This window comes from Castor canadensis, chromosome 5 (assembly GCF_047511655.1).
Source record: "Castor canadensis chromosome 5, mCasCan1.hap1v2, whole genome shotgun sequence".
NCBI lineage: Eukaryota > Metazoa > Chordata > Mammalia > Rodentia > Castoridae > Castor > Castor canadensis.
Window position 1 is genome coordinate 159,245,178 of NC_133390.1, and position 14,608 is coordinate 159,259,785.

General features: G+C 36.6%; 1 protein-coding gene across 5 annotated transcripts in view; it reads right to left on the minus strand.

Annotated features, from left to right (window-relative positions):
- Uqcc1 (ubiquinol-cytochrome c reductase complex assembly factor 1) overlaps window positions 1-14,608 on the minus strand; it is a 91,422-nt gene that overhangs the window by 64,717 nt on the left and 12,097 nt on the right. For 2 of the 5 annotated variants that reach the window (XM_074074620.1, XM_074074622.1), the window contains 2 exons: window positions 7,813-7,908; window positions 6,210-6,317 (listed from right to left, as the gene is read on the minus strand). The exons of 1 other annotated variant lie outside the window; for it this stretch is intronic. In XM_074074620.1, the coding sequence (XP_073930721.1) occupies window positions 6,210-6,317; window positions 7,813-7,908 (204 nt within the window). Of the gene's footprint in view, window positions 1-6,209; window positions 6,318-7,812; window positions 7,909-8,010; window positions 8,034-14,608 lie in introns of those variants that run through there. 2 more of the 5 variants (XM_074074623.1, XM_074074621.1) reach the window with 2 other exon arrangements.

The window sequence follows — 14,608 nt, forward strand, 5'->3', positions numbered from 1 at the left end:
CAATAGTGCCTCTGATGGGCAGAAATACCCACAATAAATTTAGGAAGGATTATGTCTCTGATTGTAATTAAAACTTGTTAATTTATCTGTCATATCTCTCCAAAGCTTTTAATTTAAAATTCACACAGGAGAAAACAGAAAGGAAAATCAGATATCCCTATCTGGGGAGTACATCAGCATTTTGAAGCTCACCTTTAAACAAAATCCCTGGCAAAACTCTAGAAAAGAAGAACAAGTTAAACCTAAAAAGCAGGAAAAATAAAAGGAGCAGAAATCAATGATATTTAAGAGAAAAATAATATAGCAAACCAAGAAAGTTAAAGGTGGTTCTTTAAAAATAAATTTAAAATTTTTTTAAAATCAATTAATTGGCTAGACTGACAAAGAGAAACAAAACAAAACAAAAAAGGATCTAAATTATCAATTTTAAGAATCAGGGCATCACTACATATTCTAAAGACACTAACAGAATAAGGAAATATTATGAACAACTTTAACCAATGAATGTGATTGTGTAGATGAAATTTGAAACTCTTTGAGAGACACAAACTAACAAAGCTCACTAGGATAGAAAAATAACATGAATATTCCTATATATATTAAACAAATTGGATTTGTGGTAAAAACCTTCCCACAAAGTAAACTGCAAATCCAGATGGCATCACTGGAGAATTCCACCAAACATTTAAAGAAATAATATCAAATCTACACAAACTCTTCCAGAAAACAAGAGGACAAAACACTCTACAACTCAATTCTTTGGTCAACGTTATCCTGACTCAAAACTAAAATCATTAGAAGAAAGCAAAACTTTAGAGCCATAGCCTTCATGAAACATAGGTGCAAATTTTCTTAATAAAATGTAAACAAATAGAATCCACCAATATTTAAGAATAATATACCATGATCAAATTTATCAAGAAATGCAAAGCTGATTCAACAATGGTAAATAAATCAGTATAAAATTAATCCTATCAATGATACAAAAGAGGAGGAAGAAAAAGCAGCAGCCTATTTAATTTTGTCAACAACTATAGTTCTTGGAAGTACTTAACCACAGACACATTTCAGGAAGCAATGATCTGTACTATCACACACTTATTGATATTATCCTAATGCTTTGGCCATGGCAAGCCTATTCCTATCCTTAAAAGAAGAAATTTAGAAAATCTCTCAGCTATTCACTGCAGTCAGCAAATAATTTACATAGCCAGACACCAGTGGCTCATGCCTATAATCCTACCTACTTGGGAGGCTAAGATCAGGAGGATCACAGTTCAAGGCCAGTATGGGCAAACAGTTGGTGAGACCCCCATCTCCAAAATAACCAGAGCAAAATGGGCTGGAGGTATGGCTCAAGTGGCAGAGTGCCTGCTTTTGCAAGCACAAAGCCCTGAGTTCAACACGACTCCCCTCTACCCAAGTCCTACTAGGGGAGAAAAATTTACTGAGTACAAAACTCAGTGCCTGGTCTGAATGCTGAGAATAGAAAGGTAAACAAAACAGATAAAAGTTCATGCCCTCACAGGGCTTATGGCCCAGTCCAACTATAGGCAAATTTACAAAATTTTTAACTAAAATTCATAATTGCTTATTTCTTGATTTATTTATTTATTTTTAATCCTGCAGTTTCCTTCAGGTTTCTCTACTATGAAATCCCCTAGGGTCACAATTAGTCATCCTGCCCTCAGAAAGATAAGTTTGCCTTTCAGGCCCAACTCTTTACTTGAGAAGGAAGTTTACCCCACAATTATGTTCATGAAAAAGCATTCATTATAAATAATGAAGACTTCCCCAGACTGGCCAGTGTATTTACACAGTGCTTGTACTATGGCAATCAGAGTATTTTATAGTTCTTCACTTTTCCTGCAGCTAAGCCAAGCCTTTATACTTGGGTGAGCCATTTTCCTGGACAAATCTATAAAGCAAGTCCCTGAAGACTATCACACAGGCACTGGAAATAATTACTAGAAAGAACCTCTTAAAGAATCATGCATTAGGGTTGGAAATGTGGCTCAAGCAGTAGAGGCCTGCCTAGCAAGTGTGAAGTCCTGAGTTCAAACCCACCTCAGTAAAAGAATCAGGCATAAGTTAAGGAGGTAGGTGGACTAAGTTTCCACCTAGTCAATACAAGTTGTTCTGGTCCTTGGATGACTTCCTATTTATTTCACTTTAACTTTACAAAGACTTCACCAGACCACTTGACTAAAACAGAAGCACCTGGAACTGCTCTCCTACCAACTGATGCATTCTGTCCCCTCCTACAAGAGAAAACGAATGTAGTAACAGCTGCATGAGAGTTGAAAGGGGCTTTTTTGTCACTTGATCTTTTATTCTGTGCTGGAATTCCTTCTATTCATTCTTGACTCATTATCAACAATCTGGGCCCCTATTCAAACAAAATCAGTGACTTTGTAAGGCTACCTATTCTGCTGGAGGACAATTTTTTTTTTCCTTTTTCTTTTATTATTCATATGTGCATACAAGGCTTGGGTCATTTCTCCCCCCTGCCCCCACCCCCTCCCTCTCCACCCCCCCAATACCCAGCAGAAACTATTTTGCCCTTATTTCTAATTTTGTTGTAGAGAGAGTATATGGAGGACAATTTTTGTTAGATTTCTGTTTAATTGAACTAAAATCTACTTCATGTAACATTTATTAAACATTATTCTGCACACTGGAGTACCTCAGATTAAGTCCCTTCATTTTTCTTCTCCCACCCTCACCACTCAAATACTGAGCCATTATGCCTTCTCTTTCCCAAGTATTCTTACTTCCTTCAACCATTCTTCATTCATCAATTTCTGAAACTTTCACAATGTTCACTGCCCACTTCTGAATACACTCCAGTTATCAGTGTCCTTCAGAACAGGTAAATTTTTATTTTAATGCTAATACAGAAATTACTAATTTTACAGCATATGGCAACAAAGGCTGTCCTTTTCTTACATGGTATTACTATACAAACAATGGGAAAAAAGGTTATTTTTTTTTTTCATTTTTCTTTTATTATTCATATGTGCATACAAGGCTTGGTTTATTTCTCCCCCCTGCCCCCACCCCCTCCCTAAAAAAGGTTATTTTAGAATACTCAACTAGATAGGGAAAGGTTACACATTTAAAATCCTAAATATATCACTGAGCATGGTGGTACACACTTGTAATACCAGCTCTTGGAAGGCTGAGAAAGGAAGATCAAGAGTTCCAGCTAAACCTGGGCTACACAGGGAGTTTGAGGCCAGTCTGGACTACATAACAAAAGCTTGTCTCAAAAAGATAAAAAACATCCAGGCACTGGTGGCTCATGCCTGTAATCCTAGCTACTCAGGAGACAAGAGATCAGGAAGATCGTGGTTCGAAGCCAGCCCAGGCAAATAGTTCAAGAGACCCTATCTCGAAAAATCCTTCACAAAAATAGGGCTGGTGTTGTGGTTCAAGGTGAAGGCCCTGAGTTCAAGCCCCAGTACCACAAAAAAAAAAAGACAACAAAAAAACTTAAATATGATTCTATAAGAAAAATGAGTACTACACATGAAAATATTAAAGAAAAATACAGAGAAAAGATAGTTGATACTGTTGACATGACAAGGCAAACAGTACTTTTACTCCCTAAACAATACATTTCATATGAAATGTAAAATATAAAACAAAGAACTTGAAAAAGGCGATCCAACTGTCAACATTGCTGAAAAGGGATTTTTTTTTTAATGTATGTATGTATCATATTTATTTATTTATTTATTTGGGGGAGACACTGAGAATAACTGGGCTGAGATAGGGGCACCCGAGCTTTGCAAGTCAGTGATCACGAGTGGGAGAAGGGGGGCAAAGGGGCGGGGATTTGGTGAGAGGGGAAGGAAAAGACTTTGAGGACACCAACCAAGGTACTGTGCGTGGCAGCCTCCCTCCCCATCTGTATGCTTGTAGTAATCTGGCGCTTTGGAGACTCCAGCGGGCTGCTAGTCCCCATACCTTTCTACAGAGTATCCTGAAAAGGGAGCTTAATCTTTGAAAATGGAAAGTTATACCTACATTTTCCCACCAAAATCATTCTAGAGTGTCATACTTTAATATTTTGGTATCACCAATTTTAAAATGAAGGCTATAGAAAGTAGACAATGTCACATCACAAAAGATTTTTTTTTTAATGCAAACACTAGGGATTTAGTTGATGTCACAAATGGAACAAAGAAAAATCAGAGGCTAAGTTAAGTGAGTGAAGGAATTTTTCTGGTGATTTAATAATCCTTCAAATGGTAGCCAATTTTCCCTCTGGAATCATTTAAAAAAAAAAAGAAAAAACCCCAAATACACAAAGCATATGGTGGCAACTAAGTGGAACCCAATCACTGAGAAATAAATAAATCAATACATTTTTCTCTTTCTGCTTTCCTCTCCCACAAACATACTTAAAATTGTTAAATACAAATGCTATAATCACAATTTTTTCTTCCCCTTGTTTTAATAAGGTGGAAATTCTGGTTAATAACATTTCCAAATACATCTACAACATTTCCATTTGCCAACTGTCAAAGAATTAAGATATAAAAAATATATAATTTTAACAAACATAACTAATATTTCCTTGATGATTCAGATGGCAATTCATAACCTTCGGGTCTCAAGAATATCATTATCACTTAGTATTTGTGTTCTCTCTATAAATTACAAAGCCCTTTATGAACAAAATGCTTGTGGGATCACTGTTGACTTTTCAGAATTCATGTAAAAGGAAGAGTAAAAATGGAGGTCTGTATTTACTGCCATGAGAATTATTAGTAAAAGAAGAAACCAAAAGTAGAGTTAGATGTAGAAATTCTAACTTGAGTCAACTTATTAAAATGGTTTAAGAGATGTTACTTTGTTGTTCTGAGCAAAGTTAATATATTTTCTAGAAAAAATCTTTTCTACTACTTTGCATTAGTTTGTTTTGTTTTATAACTTAAGAATTATTAAGCTTCTCCAATATTCTAGCAACCCTGAAAGGCATTAAAAGACATTCTGTCTAATGATAGAGAATGGTAGTAACAGGTGAAAACTGGTCTAAGAAGAACTGGCTGAGAGAACATTCATTCATTTACCCCTACTATATAACAAATGATGTGCTAGGTAACTAGGAGTGATACAGCTAGGAAATATCCCTCCATAAGAATTACAGTAGGGCTGGCGGAGTGGCTCAAGTGGTAGAGCACCTGCCTAGAAAGTGTGAGGCCGAGTTCAAACCCCAGTACCGCAAAATAATAATAATAATAATAATTACAGTAAGCCACCAGATCAATTTTAATAAAAATATGCTGATGTATAAAATTTTAAACAAAGTCACAATAACCAAGTGAAAAGCATGTATGAAAATGGATTCATCACAGTAATGTTTCCTAAAGAATGTGACCCATCAGGATCATGATTCAAAGACAACCTGGGCAAAAAAATTAGCGAGACCCCATTTCAACCAACAAGCCAGGTGTGGTGGCTCACACCCGTGATCCTAATACGGGAGGCTGCAGAGAAGAGATCAGGATAACATCTGAGGCCAGCCATAAGCAAAAACACTAGACCCCACTTGAAAAATAATTAAGGCAAGCTGGGCATGGTGGCTCACACCTGTATTCCCAGCTACTTAAGAGGAAGAGATGGAGAGGATTGCAGTTCAGTTGCAAAACCCCATCTCTATGAATAAAAGCTAGCCGTGATGATGTGCACCTATCGTCCCAGCTACACGGGAAGAGTAAGTAGGAGGACAGAGATTAATGCCAGCTCAGGCATGCATACAGGACCCTTTTTAAAAAATTACAAAAACAAAAATGGGCTGGGATTGAGGCTCAAGTGGTACAGTACCTTCTTAGCAAGTACAAGGCCCTGAGTCAAACCCCAGTACTGCCCCCTCCTCAAAAAAATGCTACCCATCAGAACATCTGGCCAATCTGATCCTTTAGAACTCAACTGCATGGCACACTATGAAGCAGAGCCTGAAAAAATCCAGTCTTATTGTCGTGTGTGCTACTGTGAAGTATTTCCAAGGAATTAAGTTGAGTATTTCAACTATATAGATCTGACTTGGAAGTGGAGGTTAGAGAGGTGTGTTTTGAAGAAATTCTTAAAATAATGCATGAATTTCGTAAAAGCAAATCATGAGCTTTAAAAAATAAGCTTTCCAGGAAAAGTAAAAAGAACAATCCCCCAAAGGAAAAATCAGAAGAACATGACTTTACCCATTTACTATATTTCAAAGGTCCTGTGAATCCCATGGCTTCTATTATCTTTGTGAAGGCACCAACTTTCTCCTCAATGGGCTGTGGGGACTCTTTGGTACTATGAAGCTATTTAAACAAAGAGAAAGAAACAAAAATTAGTTGCAAAGAAATTTTTTAGCTGGGGTGGCTACTGTGACCTAGCAAGTCTGAGTATCTGACTGAGTTTACTCTCCCAAAAAAATAATTTTTTTAAACATGTCACTTGTGTTCCCTGTTAGATCAGAGGGCATTTTTATTGCTTAGATTTTTTTTTTAATCTAGCTTTTTTTTTTTTTTTGGTACAATGCTAAAGATGGAATCCAGGGCCTCACACATGCTAGCAAGCACTCTGCCATTGAGTCACAGCCCCAGCCCTGAAGTAGAATTTTTAATTCATTTTTTTAGGCATTGCAAACACATCTGCAATGGCATCTAATAGACATTCTTCAAGTTACAGAGCATGTCATACCTATTTCACTGATCACAGGCCTATCAACCATGTCTAGGAAATAATAAACTTGGAGTATTAGAAGAAAATTTCCAGCAAAAAAGAGTACTAGAGACAAGCATCTGCCTTGCAAGCATGGGGTCTGAGTTCAAACCCCAGTACCACCAATACTCCTGATCTCTGCCTCCCAAGTAACTAGGATTAAAAAAAAACTACTCTTTTTTGATAGAACTGGGGTTTGAACTCAACAAGAAGTCTACCCACTTGAGCTGTACCCCCAGTAAAAAGAGTACTCTTAAAAGGAAATCTTGATCACTATCTCTCAAAAAACAATTCTGAGAAAAAAAAAACTACATTCTATGTTTATTAGTAGAAAAGGTAGAGGAAAGAAAAATATTGTCTAAAAGCAGACAAAGGTATCCAAACCACAACTGACCAAAGCAAACACTGAATAAATATTTTTAAACTCATTTTAGTACAACAAAATTTATTAAGAAAGATACGAGTTTTGCAATTTGAAAATAAACTCCAAAGGACTGGGAAGGGTGGTGGATGCCTATAATCCCAGCACTCAGGAGGCTGAGGCAGGAGGATCTCAAGTTTGAGGCTAAACATGAGCTACAAAGAGAGACCCTATCCCAGAAAAGTAAAAGAAAAAAGAAAAGAAACTATAAGGAAAACCTGTTCTAATGCTAAGCCTTTACAAAGAAAGGTAGGGTAACCAATAAGAAATTTTCTAAAAGTTAAATACTACTTTATTTTTAACTTACACAAAATCTGTAAAGACTATTTTCCTTAAAGTGTCTTCCAGACAAGGAGAACCTTTTGTAAATGTCACAATGTACCCCAAGCATTACAACAATAATCAAAACACTAAAAACAAACAAACAAAAGACATACAGTGGAAGAAACACAGGACGTAAGCTCCAGAGGCTTAGGTTCAAATATTCAGTTGGTTTGTCACTTACCATCCTTGTAGCCATTAGTAAGTCACTTTAATTCCCTGGGTCTTGCCTTCTACATTCAATAAATTCTTTGTCTCACCTCACTAACAATTTTGTTGAGATCCAATTTTGTTGAGAAGATCTGTCTAAAAGCACCCTATAAACACAGGAAGCACTTAACAACTCTCACCTTATTTGAATTGTGATACTTCCTACTCTGCAGAATGTTTACTCCAAGAATCTGTTCTGCTCCACCACAGGTTTCAGATTGGCTCATCTGGGGCCACTGGAGGATTAAAAAAACAGAGGTCCTCAACACTGAGTGTTCACTGAGAGAGTTAATCCGGGCAGACCTACTTCAAAGAAAAGACAATAGGATCGATCTAACCTTGCTTAATTCAGTTCCTGGTGATCTGATCACCAAAAGGATCCATGATCAGCACCTAGAATGGTGTCGGGGGTATATTAGGTACTCAAATTACATCGTGAAGAAATATAAGGATTCAGTATTAGAAATATGGAATTAAATCTGAGTCAACTCTAAGAAAACAGAATTGTAGTAAGTATTGAAATACTGTCAGCAGTGCAGTTTATGAGAGAAAAAAAAACCAAAAATATCCATTTTAAGTTTAAAACCTATTTCTGACACCTCCAAGCTCAGTGCCCATAGGTAACTTACTGAACTTCGTTACAGTTAAGATTAAAAAAGATAATTATGTAAAGAGCTTCTCACAAGACAGGTACTCAATAAATAGGAATTTCCATCATCATCATTATTCAGACCACAATTGCCTTCCTTTTATGCTCCCACTGCATTTGAAAGTAATGTGGTGATATAACAGCCACTATTTATAATTATTACTATATACCAGGGACTATGCTAAATGTCACACACACACACACCTACATACACTCACATACACACATACTTCTTTCTTCTTTAATCTTCACAACTCTATTAAATTGGTATTTTTATAATCCAGAACAATACCCACAGTTTTGAGAATAAATTCCTAAAGAGAAAACTACATGAAAGCGATCTTCATTGTAACATTACACACAACAGTGAAAATAGAGAAAAGTCTAATAAGGAGATAATTAAGTTAAGGTATAATTACTCAACAGAAAATCAGGTAATTACTGATTTTTGCTAGGAGATCACAAATACACATATATGTTTTTAAATACCTAAAGAGACATGGTCTCACTGTGTTGCCTAGACTGGCCTCAAACTCATGATCCTCCTGCCTCAGCCACTGGAGTTGCTGGGATCACCTGTACCACTGCACCTGCAGATTGTTTTTAAATAGGCTTTTTTTGCAGTAGTTTTAGGTTCAGAACAAAACTGAGAAGAAAGTTCAGAGTTCCCATATGCCTCCCCCCTACTCCATATGCATAACCTTCTCATGCCAAAGCAGTAAATTTGTTATAATCAACCTACCTTGACATGTAACTATCACCCAAGTCCATAGTTTACATTAGAGATTATTTTCAATAACATAAAAAATGCTTATAATATGGATAAAATTATAGGCAAAAACATGAATGTATACAGGTAAGTTTAGGAAGTAACAAACAGAAATGAAAGGGTTATTTTGCTATGCTGGAATTTTGGATAGCAGGCTGAGGGGAGGGGAAGGAAAAGGAGAGGAGGAAAATGAAAGGAAAGGAAAAGAAAAGAAAATAGAAAAGAGAAAGATGGATAAATTTAGGAATCTAGTTTCTAAATTCTTAGTAATGTTTTATTACCTCAACAATAAAAAAGGGTGGGGAGGGAGCGGGAAGAAGGCTAATCCTTCAATTTTGGTTTATTCCAAGAAGAGATGGGACACATGGAATGAAACTGATTTTCCCCTTGAATCTTAATGAAGGAAAAATAGAACTTCTAATTGTGGAACATTACTATTTGCATTTCTTTCCAAACAAGGATATTAAAAGATTAGTCAGAATTCTTCTGGTCAGTCCCAGGGACACTTATGCTTTCATTCACAAGTATCAAGCAGGCTTTATAAAACACAGACTAAACACAGAACACCTCCCATGACATTACATACATCAATGTAATGTCCATCTAGGGCACAAAGCACTTACACTGGTTCAAAGAACACAACCAAGAGCAATTTTAACAAGCTGTGCTTTTGACTGAGTTCTCTTAGGTTATCTGATCTTTCTCTTCCCAATAGCTCCAAGAATAATCAATGACTCTTTCTATGGCTGTCTCATCACCTGCTCTATTTCTACCCTACCATTATCCATGAGCTAACATTTCACATTATATTGAACTACTGAAGTACCTATGGTAGTACCAAAGACAACATCTAGTTTCCCACACCTATGCTTATGAATAAACACACATTTACTTTTTGTACTACCCACTCTTGCCATTGGTTCCTTCAAAAATATTCATTTGACCCTTAAAGACCTCAATGTTTCATTTGTTTAAAATGAAGAGACATCAATAAATAACTTTTTTCCAAAGAGAAAAAATAATATGAAATACTCAAATATCACTTCTTCAAAGAGGCCTTCTATAGCTGCTTTTATTTTATTTATTTTTTTTTTGGTGGTATTGGGGTCTGCCCTCACACTTGCTAGGCAGACACTCTACCACTTGAGCCACTCTGTCAGTCCATCTGACCAAACAGGTTCTTTCCATATCATTATTTTCCACCACAGTAGTTAGCATGTTCATGGTACTCATTCTAATGTATAATTATATATTTACTTGCTGATTTTCAATTATCACCAGCAAAAATATACAGATAGTGAGAACTAGGTATGTAACAAGAACCAAGTATAGTGTATTACATATGAGATTCTCAAACATTTGTCAAATGAACAAATCCTACCACCTATGTACTTTTTATTTTTGATTATTTCCTTTCTGTTCTTGTCCATACACACATCATGCAGATATGCTTCACTCACCCAACCTCTATCAAATGTCCAGAATATGCCAGCCTTTGTGCAGGTTTTGGGATATATACAGAATCCCCATCCTCAAGGAGCTCACAATCTTGTGAAGAAAAGAAAAAAGCTTTACCACAAGAAACAGAACCAAGTATCACATTATAAATTGTCACTCACCACAAAAAACAAACAAAACAACAAAACCCAAGTGTTAGGAAGGATGTAGATCAAATAACACCCTCATACATATACACTGCTGGGAAGAGCATAAAATGTTACACTCACTGTAGGAAAATATTTGGTAATACCTACTTAGCTGAATGTATATACAACTTAAAAGACAGAAAAATTCCATTTCTAAGTATATACCCCAGCTGAAGAGAATGCACATGCTCACTAAAACATGAACAAGAATGCTCACAGCAGCACTATTCATGAAAGTTCCAAAATGGAAACAATCTAAATATCAATCGATAGAAGAATGAATTGTGTCATATTTATATAAAACACTATAAGAGAATTAATAAACTATTATTACAAAGAATAATATGGATGACTCTCTAAATCAAAGCTAAATGATAGCAGATGAAACTACATACCGTATATTTAAAAAGCAAACTAATCTATGGTATTCAAAAATAAAGACTGAGGTTAATCTTTACTAGGGGTAGTGATTATAAGGGGATGGGGAGGCTTCTGCTGTTCTGTGTAATGTCCTTTTTGTTAATCTGAATGTTGAGTATGTTTACCTTGTAACAATTCATTGTACACTTATGAGGTGTGCCTTTTTCTATATTTTTATTATACTTCAACAAAATGTACAAAAATACTTAAAGATGTAGAATAGGCAATATAAACAACAGAAATGACTTGGAGAACAATGACCTGGGGTCATGAGGAAATACTTCATAGAAGACAAAATGAGAAGGCAGAGGAGTGGAAGCATAGTGTAGTGGAAAGGGAACAAACACACAGTAAGTGAATTGGGCTAAAGCTCCAGCTCTGCCTGTCTCATAAGTTTGTTTTGTTTTGTTTTGTCAGTGCTAGGGTTTGAACTCTGGGCTTCACACTTGCTAGGCAGGCACTCTACCACTTGAGCCATTCCACCAACCCTATCATAAATAAGATTTGAGAACCAAATAAAATAATGTATGGGAAAGAGATGTGTAAACTACAATGAATATAAACATAAAGACCTGTTCCAGACAAATGACAGTGATAAACCCTTTTGCAGATAGGAATATAAGATTACACCTCTTTTTTTGTTCCCTTCTTTTAAAAGGTTCTGGAAGTGAAAAGGCCTCCTTGATGAGAAGGTGGGGGAGAGAGGAAGGGAGGAAAGGGAACAGGTACAGACACTAACAGTCTTGAAATGCCATGGATATATATGTTACCGCTTAGCAAAACTATAAACTCTACTAGGGCACAGCCCAATTATATTTCTTTTATTTTCTGCCCTAATGCTCAACACCATTCTGGGCATGGAGTCAGTACTCAATAAAAACTAGGTAGTTTTTTTTTTTCTATTTTTTTTCAAAGTGAAGGACAAACTGGAGAAGATCCAAAAAAGAACCACAGGAATGATCAAAGTGATGAATAAAAGGTCCTAGTGGAAAGATTTAAATGAATTAGGGCTGTTTAGTTTGGAGAAAAGGCAACTAAAGAATTAAGGAGTAACTTAGAATAACAACCATTGAGTTGAAAGAAATCTCAGCGATCTTCTGGTCCAACCTTTTCACTTCACAGATGAGGAAACTAAAACCAAGGGAGAGGTTACAACTTGGTGGAGGTAGTTTCAGAACAAATTTTCTTTTTTTAAGTATCACTTTATCCAATGAGGAGAAAAGTTACCCAAGTAGCATCAACATAACTAGCAGCAAAGATAGCAATTACAACTTCTAAATATCTCCCATATATCCAATACACATATGCTTTGAACGTCACTTAGATTATCTCACAACCACCTCAGAAAGCAGATGCTGTTTCTTTCCCATTTTAGAAATTAGGTCACTACAGCTCAAAGTAGTAAAGTTCATTAAAGAGTAGAACGTATATTTAAAGCTATGTCTATCCTCTATACCAACTTACCTTCAAAAACCTATGTAGAGTTCAACAGCACAGATTCAGGCACACTTAGCCTCTTAGCACCTGCATTCTGATTTCTTTCTTTCTTTTTTTTGTTTTTTTTCCACGGTTAGGGATCAAATCCAGGGTCTTGAACATAGGATGTAAGCAGCACTCTATCACTAAGCTACACCCCTAGCCCCTTGGTTCTCCAATAAAAGGAATAAAGGCTCCTTGGAGAAATTATCTAGGGCTAAAGCAAAGAAAATACAACATGAACCCAAAACAACTTGTGGTGCGAGGAAACAAGGTAGGGTTTAAAAGATGATGGGGGTTGGGCTGGAGATGTGCCCCAAGTGGTAGAGCCAGCGCCTACCTTGCAAGCACAAGGCCCTGTGTTCAAATCCCAGTACCACCAAAAAAAGAAATCTTTTTTTTTTTAACTAAAAATTAAAAATGATAGAGGCATATAAAAAGGAACTAAGAGCTGGCTGTCATGGCTCACACCTATAATCCTAGCTACTAAGGAGGCAAAGATCAGAAGGATCAAGGTTCAAAGCCAGCCCCAGACCAAAACTTTGTAAGACCCTATCTCAAAAAAAAAAACCCAACACAAAAAAGGAATGGTGGAGTAGCTCAAGGTATAGGCCCTGAGTTCGAACCCCAGTACCTCAAAAAAAAAAGTAGGAATAATAATAATAAATGTAGGAATGATATAAACAGAAAATCAAGCAATCCAATTCTGGGCATATATCCAAAAGAATTCAAAGAGGCTCTCAAAGAGGTATTTGTGAATTATTTCCCCAGGCTGACTTCAAACTGCTATCCTCCTAATCTTAGTCTCCTAAATAGCTAGGATTGGACTGGTGGAGTGGCTCAAGCGGTAAGAGCACCTGCATAGCAACAGTGAAGCCCTGAGTTCAAACTCCAGTACCTCCAAAAACAAAACAAAAACAAAACTAAATAGCTAGGATTACAGGCTGAGCCACCAGTGCCCAGTTCAAAGAGATATTTGTGCACTCATGTTTACTGCAGCATTATTCGTAATAGCCAAGTGGTAGAAGCGACCCAAATGTCCATTTTAACTCAAAAGGATGTTAAAAAAAAAAAAAAAAAAGCTATGTACATACAATGGAGTATTAGGGAGGCTTTAAAAAGAAGGAATGTTGGCCAGGGTAGTGGTACATGCCTATAATCCCAAGTACTCAGGAAGCAGAGGAAGATTGTTAAGTTCAAGACCAGCTTGGACAAAGGCAGCAAGACTCTACTCAAAAGCAAAATACAAGATATAAGGGTGATCTGGCTGCGACATCTGTCACCCCACTGATCACCAGGGTTGATGTGGCTGATCTGGCTGGCTACGCAGGTGTCTCCTTCCTCCCTCACTGTGCCATGTGCGTCCCTCCCAAAGATTCATGCTTGGCCAAAGAGGATGACCCATCCCTGATAGAAGAGGACCATTCCTTGGTCAAGGGTATACGTGTAGCTGCACTCCCCTGCTAAAACCTCCAAACAAACTCTCAAAAACAAAATACAAAACAAAAGGGTTGGGGGCATAGCTCAAGTGGCAGAGTGTTTGCCTAGCATGCATGAGGCCTCAGGTTCAAAACCCAGTACCACAAAAAAGGAAAAAAAGAAGAAGAAGGAATCCTGCCACATGCTACAACATGGATAAACCTTTAAGGACATTAGGTTAAGAAAAATAAGCCAGTCACAAAAGGACAAATACTATGACTCCACTTACATGAAGTACCTAGAGTAATCAAACTCCCTATTAAAAATGAGATAAATATGCTAAAAAAGTTAAATTCTATAATGACAAAAAAAGGAAATAATATCAGTAACAAATAAAGGCTATCTAAACAACATAAATAATGTGTGCTCTAATAAGCGAAGTAGCACCAGAATATAAAAATCTGTGGATATTTGTTAAGGTACTTAAGGGAAAAATTAGTATACAGATACATACATAAATGCTGGAAAAGAACCAGCAGAAATTAAAATACAGATTT